Source organism: Grammomys surdaster, unplaced genomic scaffold (assembly GCF_004785775.1).
Source record: "Grammomys surdaster isolate TR1022 unplaced genomic scaffold, NIH_TR_1.0 126391, whole genome shotgun sequence".
Lineage (NCBI taxonomy): Eukaryota > Metazoa > Chordata > Mammalia > Rodentia > Muridae > Grammomys > Grammomys surdaster.
The window spans coordinates 5,159,117-5,169,814 of record NW_021621185.1 but is presented as its reverse complement, the minus strand read 5'-3'; the positions used below and the strand labels follow the sequence as shown (position 1 = coordinate 5,169,814).

General features: G+C 40.8%; 1 protein-coding gene across 1 annotated transcript in view; it reads left to right on the top strand.

The window, feature by feature from the left end:
• Positions 1-10,698, top strand: part of Adgrv1 (adhesion G protein-coupled receptor V1) — a 543,344-nt gene that overhangs the window by 154,264 nt on the left and 378,382 nt on the right. The window contains exons 49-52 of the mRNA XM_028760109.1: positions 2,513-2,777; positions 3,656-3,778; positions 9,342-9,564; positions 9,899-10,103. Coding sequence (XP_028615942.1) covers positions 2,513-2,777; positions 3,656-3,778; positions 9,342-9,564; positions 9,899-10,103 — 816 coding nt within the window. The remainder of the gene's footprint in view (positions 1-2,512; positions 2,778-3,655; positions 3,779-9,341; positions 9,565-9,898; positions 10,104-10,698) is intronic.

The window sequence follows — 10,698 nt, the reverse complement described above, 5'->3', positions numbered from 1 at the left end:
CCTCGCCCCTCCCCCTCCCCTCCCCCCGTCCCCTCCCCCTCCCCCTTCCCCCTCCCTTCCCCTCTCCCTCTCCTTTTCCTCCTCCCCCTTCCCCCTCCCTTCCCCTCTCCCTCTCCTTCTCCCTCTCCCATCCCCATGGGGCCCTGTCTATGGAAGCCCTTCCTCTCACTCTGACCTGTCTCTTCCTCTCCCTCCTCCTTCCCCCTCTCTGATATGAAGAAATCTCTCTTCACTTGGGCTAAGTTTCATGTCAACTTGACACCTGTAGATAAGGCTAGCCTTTGGGTGTGAAGATGAGGATTATCTAGATGAGGTTACTTGAGGTGGGAACCCATCCTTACTCTAGGAGCACCATTCTGTGGGCTGGTGTAAGTGGACTGGGCATTCGTCTCCCTGTCTCTGGCAATGACTCCAGGCTACCCAGCTGCCCAGTTCCCACTGCCACGCATTCCCCACTGTGATAACTACATCCGGGAACTGTGAATCAAATAAACTCTTCACGAGGGTGCTTTTGCCAGAATCCTTTATTATAAAACAAGAAACATAGTTAATACTACCTTTCCCCAGTGGTGGCTGGGCTGTTGGGTCTTCTAAGATTGCTATATCCTTCCTCACTGTGATTGTATATGGTGGTCAGTGTGGCCTCAAACTTGAAACATCTTTTCTCTTGCACAAATCAGTGTTTTCCATCTTAATCTTCATCTGTCAGCATCTTCCCTTCCTTCCCTTGTCCTTCCTTTCCTCCCTCCCTCAATCCCTCCCTCTATTTCTTTTTCTCCTCCCACTTACCGCCCCAACCTTCCCAGACACCACTGTCATTTCCCATTTCCTTTCTAAACTGAGATGTCCTGGAGCTTTTTAGAATTCAGTTTTAGTTCATATTTTTCTTTTCTCTGTACTTGCTCTGGGTCATTTTATAAGTCTGTGGTTTGACATACAAGCTGCAGGCCAGTGTCTTCCAAATCACACCTGAAGCCTTTCCTCTGTATTCTAGATGACTGTGTCTGTCTTTCCTGTCCACTCACATGGATTTTCAGCATGTAATAAATAACATCTTGGTCTGAACTTAAATTTTCTCCATGTGATTTGTCTCCTTTTTGTTTTTAATGTCAGGAGATAGCACCCCTGTAAAGTAGAATTATTCAGGAGGAACTATGGGATAGCCTCTGCTTAGTTATCCTTTTATATTCTTTTATATACAGTTATCATTAAGTACTTTTTTGAATGCAGTCTCATCTGTCCACTACTTACCTTCCACTAAGGCTTTCCTCACATGTCTCACTGAGCCAGTTGGAACACCATTGCAACCCATCTCTAGAATCTTCTCACCTCTACAGACCCGTTCTCTGTCGAGTGCCTGCAGTTAAAGAACATTACTTTGTGTTATTCCGCATTTTAAAACTGCTCAGCAAATTTCAATTACTAACAAAAAATTTCAAATTTTATATAGACCTTTTTTATAGACTCTTTCCTTATATATACTATCCATCTTTAGTATAGACTGTCCGTCTTTAATATAGTCTGTCTGTTATATAGTCTGTCTGTTTTGTCGTCTTCCCAGGTCACTGTTGCAGCATGCCTGCTGCCTTGACGGAATCATTTTTACTTATGTTTTACTGTCTCTAAGGCTCACATCTGAACTATAAGTTAAGCCATCACCTCAAGTAAAGAACCTGTCCAGTTCCTCAATACCTTCATGTTTCAAGTTGGGTTAATCTTTGCCTACAGGAAGACAATCGTTCTGTGTTACGGGCCAACATGTCTAACTTGACCTCTTCAGGACATCCATCTGTGCTCTACCATCCTAACTGTCTTGTCAGGACTGTCTTAGAGTGCAGTCATCTTTTTACTTATTGATAGCTTAATTATCTCTTCTTGATAATTGATGGGGCCTTGGATGTACCCATTGCCCCAAGCCTAATGCTTGGCTGGAAGTCTGAACTTTACCTAAGCACTACAATGCTTTATAAAGTGAGCAGGTTTTAGGGTAAACCAGGTAAGTTATGAACTTCTTCCTAAGGTTAGCTCTGTGGATGTTTACTCTGAAGCTCTATATGTATTGCTACCACGAGGACAGAAAATACGACTGCTACCCTCAGGTGAAAATGTCTCTCTGTTCTGTTGTTTGAGGTGCTGTTGAAGACATGGAAGCATCAGTGATTTTACTTTTATATTCAGTTGTTTTCCATTTTTGGTTTCCTGTTTGGTTACTTCACCAAATATTTTATACTGATTTCTTCTCAAATAACTTCTTTTTTCTTCATCACACACACACATACACACACACACACACACGGGGGGGGGCATGGAAGAGGAGAGGGAGAGGGGCAGGAAGGGGGAGAGAGGAATGAGTAGAGAATGAGAGAATATCAATTTTATTACTTTTCTATTCCATACTACCTTCACTCAACTAAGCAGTAGGCTGCAGGAGTGTAGGTGCATGACTCTGCTACATTGTCACAGGTGCTGAATTTCTGGTCATATGGAGCTTGTGTTTGGACTTTCCCTGCAGGTCTTCAGATGGAACGGAAACAACTTTGCCTGGCATCAGACATTGCCCGTCCAAGGTGTGCTGGGCATGGCCTTATTCAGCAGAGGAGGCTCTGTCTTCTTAGCCATTTCCCAGGCTAACATCAGACGAAATCCCCTTTTATTTACGTGGTCTGGCAGTCAGTTTATTAACTTTCAAGAACTGTCCATCAGTGGGATAACACAAGTTGAGGCTGTGTCTTCAGGAGATGATATTTACTTATTTTTTGCCAAAAATACCTTTGTAGGTGAGTGAATGCAGTGTTTGTAATGTATGTACAGTTACCACCCAAATCACCTGCATTATATTATATGTTTTATGGGAAATGTTCTCTTTTTTGATGATTCATAGACTAATGCCAGTTAGAAGTGCATTTTAGCAAAAAAGAAAGCACTATACCTGTGATCTTCTGCTGGACTGAACCAGTTTAAACTTACATTACTATAAAATGAGCAGTAGATAGGTAATGTAAAAAAGTGTATAAAGATTTTATAGCCAATCTCCCAAGTTATAATTTTATAGGACTGTACTTGGGGTGTCATGAGAAATTTATAGAATAATGACTAGTGACTTTTGATAAAACTGATTCAAAATATAATCTGCAAAAGAATATATTTTCTTCTGGTTGTTTCAGTTTCAAGGATGAAATGTCAACAATCATCAACAAGGAAACATTTTATTCTTTTTTTCAACAAAAATTATAACGGTTTTTATTTCATGTACATTGGTGTTTTGCCTGCATATATGACTGTATGAGGGTGTCTGACCCCCGAATTTACAGACAGCTGTATGTGGGTGCTTGGAATTGAACCTAGATCCTCTGGAAAAACATCAAGTAATCTTAACCACTGAGCCATGTCTCCAACCCAGGAACATTTTATTCTTGGTCTTTCTTGAGTGTAGCTTGGTGTGTGTGTGTGTTTCATGTGACAGAATATGTCTCCTGGTATGTTTTAGTATGTGTGTGATTCATGTGATAGAAACAGAAAGTGATTGCCTTGTTCCCTTACCAAGTTATTAAAATAGATGTTCTCTGTGGAAAGTCCCCTTGAATTTTAATATAGTTCTGCTGTGCTGTGTTGTCATCTTCTTTGTACAACTTGTTGCATTTTATTTCTTAACTAGGAAATCAGAAATCAATCGACATTTTTGTCTGGGAGATGGGGCAGTTATCTTTGAGATATTTCCAATCCCTGGGCTTAGCCATGGTTAACAGAATCCGCTCCTTCACACCAGCTTCTGGAATAGGTAAGGGCGTTTCAACCACTAACCAGTCTTCAATGCAGAGTGGAGAATTAGACGGATTCCGATCTCACTGAGTTTAGATAGAGTGGTAAGTTCTCAGAGACTGGGTGTTATAGTAGGAGGATCACCTCAGAACTTTGTAATAATAGTCCATCTAGAAATCTAAAAGCTTCAAGAAGACTGATATTTTCTGATTTATTAATTTTACTTTATGTGTTTTATTTCACATGTCTAGCCTGCTTGCATGTATGCCTACTATGTGTGTGCTTGCTGCCCGTGGAGGTCAGACAAGGGCATCACATCCTGTCTAGGTTAGGGTGTCTGTTGCTATGACAAAGCACCAAGGGAAAGCAGCTTGAGGTGGGAAGGGTTACTTAACCTTACAACTCCAGCTTGCCCTCTATCACTGAGGGAAGGTGAGAAAGAAACTCAACGCAGAGACCTGGAGGCAATGTGTATGTAGCATGCATGTGCAGGCATGTGTGTGTGTGTGTGTGTGTGTGTGTGTGACTGTGTGCACTGTCCTACTCTCTTACTCTCCTTGAGAAAGTCTCTCACTAAGCCTGGAGCCCGGCTGACACTCAACAGGCCTCAGACATCCATCTGTCTCTGCTTCCCACAGTGCTGGATCCCAGGTCTGCAGGTGTGTGTAATGGTCCTGCCTGGCTCCCTAAAGTGAATGCTGAGGTCAGAGCTGAGGAAGTCATTCTGCAGCAAGCGTTCCTACCCCTTGAGCCATCTGTACCCCCTTAAGTGTTTCTGTAAAAAACATGTTTCTAAATAGCATTTCTGAGAAGGATAGTGTTTTTATTTCATGTCTGGCTTATTAGATAATTTCTAGGTCACCTTTAATTTGTTTGTTTCCAGCTGTATTTAAGTATGACTGACATAATACCTATGGCATGATACTTTGAAACACATGTAAAGTCATTGTTTTATTAAGCTACTTGGCCTATCACATTTTTATATGTAGTAGAAACTCAAGATTTATACTCTTGACATATTCTGAGTTTTCAACTTATTGTTGGTTGTTTAGTTACCACCCTAAACAATGAGCTCTCCAGAATCTATCAACAATTGAAGATCTTATTCATTAATCAACCCCCCTTCCATTTCCTGCAGTGTAGGCCTGTGGCAACCACCATTGTAGGTTGTTTTTAATTTAAAGATTTGTTTATTTATTTGTGCATGTGTGTACACATGCATGTGCACTGGTGGGCAAGCCTGTGTCACAGGTGCGTGTGGAGGTGAGAGCAGAACTTATTTCTGCCACACTATAAAGTGCTAAGTCTGCAGAAGCAAGCTACCCCTCAGGGGCATGGAGTCGGGATGGAGCGCAGCCTGACAGGCTTGTGTCATAGTGGCTTTGTTTTATCTGTGGCTCCATCCCCTTGGCCCCATTGTAGGTTCTTTTTACAAGAGTTCAGGTTTTAAAGATTCTCAGGCTGGTTGAATATCCTTGTCATTAACATTTGAAATCTGAAAGGATGCCACAAATGAAAAATTATACCCACAATGTCTTGTTTTAAGGGTAAAATAAATAAAAATTTCATGAAGATTTCCCTTGGTAATATTATAAGATGGAATGTACTTTTATGTTGTTGCTGTTGTTTTCTTTCTTTAAGACAGGGCTGCATAGCCCTGGCTGTACTAGAGCTTACTTTGTAGAACAGGTTGGCCTCAAACTCACAGAGATCTGCCTGCCTCTGACTCTGGTGTTCTAGAATTAAAGGTGTGCACCACCATTCTGGTGAATTTTTATGATTATAATTGTGTCTAATTCTCAGCACATTTTGATCACATATATAAGTATTCCAAAATCTGAAAATCTCTGAAATTTGAAATATTATAGTCCTTCACATTTCATATAAAGGGTCTTAGCCTGTGGAAGAGGAATAGAGTGTTATTTTTTTGCATCTGGATTCTCGTGTCTGTATCTGCATTAGGCCTGTTACCATACAGCCGGTCACATAAACGCAGGAAATTTGATGATACAGGAGTGAAATACCCAAGTAGCTTCTCTGTAAAACAGTTTGAACCTCACAGATTATCTAAGTGTCTTGAGACTCTGGGCATGAGCACTACTGAGGTAGAGAGACCCTTAAGGGCATTTCAAAGGCACATGCTGCTCAAAGCCCTTCTTCAATAATGTCATCTTGTTTTGGTATAAGAAATATGAATGAAAAGTGTTGCAGCTGCCTAGATCAACTAAGAGAAAATCCCGAGCTGGAAGGGACCTTAGCTGTGTGAAAGGTTTTTGGACAGAGACATAGCAGTAAGCATTCATGAGGACTTCTGACTCTTCAAATGTGGGCAGCGAAACTCTCGCACCTTGGCAATTTCATGGCCCTTAGTTTGAAACTGAGGAAGGCTGTGGGGATATGGGTCTATTGGAAGCAGTGACCAATGGTTCTAGGTGTCTATACTGTGAGGTAATGTTAAAGCATCCCAGGTGGTTAGAGATGTGACACAGATTCAGGAGGAAGTGAGAGGTTTAGATTTCAGAGACACTGATTCTTAGGGAGAGGTGAGATTGCAGTTAAGACAGTAGAGTAATCGACAGGCTACAAGCAGAATTAGCACAAACCCACAGGACTCTGGTTTTCTTTTCTCTGTGGAATCATAATTCAGCACCTTTCCGCAGGGTCACTAATCTCCCTCAGCCACTGAACTTGAATGGGAGGTTTCCCCTGTGGGTTTTTGTTTTTTTGTTCTTTTGCGGAGCATCCTTTGTTTCCATGTATCTTCCTCATTCCGTCTGGCGCTGCATTCATCCTGCACACTCTAATTTCTACCGGGTCGACTGCATGCCTTTCCAGTCCCCACAATAGTCTCACTCTCCCCTGAGACTTCAAGCTAGCCCCTCCCCTGCTCAATCGGACATGAGCATGCATTGTGATGCTGTCCTATGAGGCACACAAGGACTGGCTTTCTTATTCATTCAACAATTGATTTACCGAAAATATTCTGTATCTTTCCTTATGTTTGTTCCACTTTCCCCCCTACTTATCCTTTAATTGGGGCCTTTCATTTCTGCTTCTGTTGTCCCTCAGGTTTTCAGATGGATGGTCTGTCTCTACTCAGGTCACCTCCCGATGCTCACAATAGTTGCCTAATGAATGTTTTTAAGGAAGAAATATACTGCGTGGATGGGCTGCTAATTGAAGTTATAGAATTCCTTTTAAAGATTTTTTTAAAAAAATATATAATAGGTGCACTTTCTAAAAGAATCCAGGAGAAATTCTGCCAGAGGTTTTATGAAGAACCCATTGTGAGATCTCTCTGTTTCTTTTGTTTCTGTGACTTGAAGTTGTAGCGACATGAAAAGACTGCAGGGAATTACTCAGAATAGCTATTATAAACTCCAGAAAGCTGAAAGCATGCGTTAAAAGAATGTTCAAAGGATTTCTCAGTTTGAATAAGTCAAATATTTTATTAAAAATGTTAAATTGGAACCAGGGGCATGGGTTCACATATTCATGCTTTGGTTAGTTCCATGACTGATTTCTGAAAATGGCAGAGGGAATATGAACAGTGTACATGTTGCAAAGATATGTAGACTTGCCACTTGTTTCTTTTTTCACTCCTTTAATGGTAAATGGATTCCTTTAAGGTGACAATCACAGGACAGAACCTGTGGGAACAGGACTGCTCAAGTCACATGTAGTCTCTGTCGTGCAAAAATGTAGCATGTAGTAGGAGAAAGAGACTTGTGTGTGTGTGTGTGTCTGTCTGCATGTGTGTGTGCATGCATGTTTGTGTGTGCACACACATATACATGTGTGACAAATATGATCATAGCTACAACAGATAATTTCCAGAAAAGTATTGGGTAAAGCATTGCAAAGAATTGAAGCTAATTTATGATGTACTCACAGTGCTTTCTTCAATAATCATGGGATTAGGGGCTATGGGTTTAGTAAGAGGCAAAGAGCTGCACAGGAGGCGGGCTCTAGGCAAAGAGTACGAACTAAACAAAGAGTCAGGCAGTGGCAGTGAACACGAATTTTCTGGAAACAACCAGGAAAGGACCCAGTGTGGTCGAAACAGTGAGTGAATAGTGGCAAGAGGGAGGGACAAAGAAAGATTAGTAAGCCAGTTAAATGGGGAATTAAAGCATTTTGGTGTATATTCTGAAACTTATAGTTCCTTTTGTGGGAAGGTGATGGCGGGAGGGAGAGAGAGAGAGAACATAGAGACACAGAGATAGAGATTCTCCTTGCTGACTGCTTTAAAAGGGAAGCTTTTTAAATTTGTTTTGGAATGTCTGTGATTTTACACAGCTTTATGCAAAATCTTTGGCCATTTAAAGATTCTCATATATTGTTATTATTTTCCCCATCTTTACCTTTGTGCACGTTTTAGTAACATGCAGCAGTAATAGTCACAGTGGCTTCCCCTCTGTAATAGTAGAAGGTTGCAGTAGGTTACAGCGGCTTTTCACTGTAACCTATGGGATACACACTAGAAGGCTTGTGTTAGCCTCTCCAGATCCGTAGCATGTTAATCCCTACTCAGGCCTTCTGAACAGCCTTCTGGTCTTGAGTGTCAGTCCACACTAGGACTTGTGTGTTTCTCCGTGGTTCCCCAGCCCCGCTCCATTTATGCCTGAAGAACATTTAGTGTTACGTGTTATATTTTAAGCCACTTCTCTCCTAGTCTGTGTAGCTGCAGCTGTATGGCTCTGTCATAACTTAACAATAACACAGGTCCTGGTAACATCACAAGTGCTCTGGAAAGCATGTTCAAAGTGTCATACATGTGTTCATTTTCTTTGAACTAATTAAATATTGTGAATAATTTGCTAAGTGAAAATAAGCATTTTATTTCTACTTAGTGCTGAAAACTTCAGTCTACAGGAAATCTTACATATATTTAAGGACAGCTACAGAGACTAGTACTTATATATTAAAATTAGAAACTTGTGGGGGTGGGATGACTCAGTGACCAAAGATTGTTGCTGCCAAAACTGGCAACCAAATGTGCTATAAAGATGCCCAACTCCAAGAGTGCCCTCTGACCTCCATGTGCACCTGGAGTGCATGCTGTCATGTACACAAAATGGACAAAGAAGTAAAAATTTAAAAAACTTCAAACTTGAATACCGTGTGGTAGCTCATTGACCTGCATAATGCTGTAATTATGATTATTTAGAACTTTGTCTTTATTAGTTACAACTGTCCATTATAAATTATAAAAACACTAAAGAATTAAATATGAAAGTGAAGCATTTGGTAGTGAAATGTTGAGTATTCTTTGCTTTGAAAAGTTACTTTTATGACACAAAAAATGACATGGACACAAAAAGATGACAAAATTCATTTTCATCTAATTAGGCCGTGGCTTTTCTTTTCATCAACAGATTATGTGTAAAATGTCAAGTCGAGTCTATCAATGCGCAACACTGAACGATTACTCATATTCTGTTGTTTGAAAACAGAATCCGATTCGCTTTAGTAGGAGCCCTGTGGGGCTTTGAGCATTGGAAGGGTTTCGCTTTGGAGCTGTGAAGAGACCAGGTGTGGGCCCAAGATGGTTCAGTTCTGATCCTTCTCTCTCCTTCCAGTCCACATACTTCTAACTGCCCATGACCGGTCTGCTCTTTACTGCTGGAACTCAGAGCTCAATGCCTTCTCTTTCGTTCTGGAAGCGCCTGCTGCACTCGATGCAGCTTTTGTTATGGTGAAGTCGCTTAATTCAAGCAAGACGTTAATTGCTTTAGTGGAAGCCTCTGACTCCCATTTATACGAGCTGAGCTACGTCTCCAGCCAGTCCGACTTCATTCCTAGGTAGGTTCAACAGTTGATGCTTAGTGTTTTTAACTTACCCACAGCTGTGTATGGCACCAACTTTCTCCACCTCATTGACTGAGTTACTGCTTTATCTAAAATGCAGGGGCCATTAATAAGCCAGAAATCTGTTCGGTATCTATAATTCTAGCATCTAGTCTATCAAGTTAACCAGTATTTTATGAATATTTTGTATGCAAGTTTTACTTATGGAATGTTTTGGTCATTATGAGACTTCAGTATTATTCAGTGTGATAAGTATCTGGGACTAACCAATCATTTGTATCGTTCAGTGGTCATCATTGACTCATTTTAAATGTGCTTCTCATGCTAGTTTAGGTGAACTGATATTTGAACCTGGCGACAAGGAAGCAATCATAGCAGTAAACATCCTTGATGACACAGTTCCTGAAGAAGAAGAATCTTTCAGAGTTCAGCTTAAAAATCCAAGAGGAGGAGCAGAGATTGGCGTTAACAGTTATGTGAGAGTCACTGTCATTTCTAATGATGACGCCTATGGAGTTGTAGCATTTGCTCAGGTAAGAGGACTTGAGAGTCTACACTCGTGTCAAGGCTGTTGTAGTGATAAGTTAGTTCTAATCCACTTTCAAGGAGTGAGTGATATGTGCCCTGTCTTCAATCTTTGTCTCTTCCTCAGCCTCACTTATTACTGCAGAGAATTCTGACCCACAGTAGAATTCTACAGAGGACTCCTCGTTTGCTCTGTTTATTTACTTTTATTGATCATAATACATTTACTATTTGGTCTTGTCTCAATGTTTTGCTTCAGGTACTAGCTTAAAAAAGGTTTTTAAACCAGAGGGTAGTAACATAAGGGACGCTAGATATACTATACATTGTATTCTATCACACACGCTATAGAGTGTATAGAGTGGATTGTATCACACACACACTATACAGTGGATTGTATCACACACTATACAGTGTATTATATCATACACACTATATAGTAGATTGTATCACACACACTATGCAGTGTATTATATCACACACGCTATAGAGTGGATTGTATCACACACACTGTACAGTGGATTGTATCACACACTATACAGTGGATTGTATCACACACACTATGCAGTGGATTGTATCACACTATGCAGTGGATTGTATCAC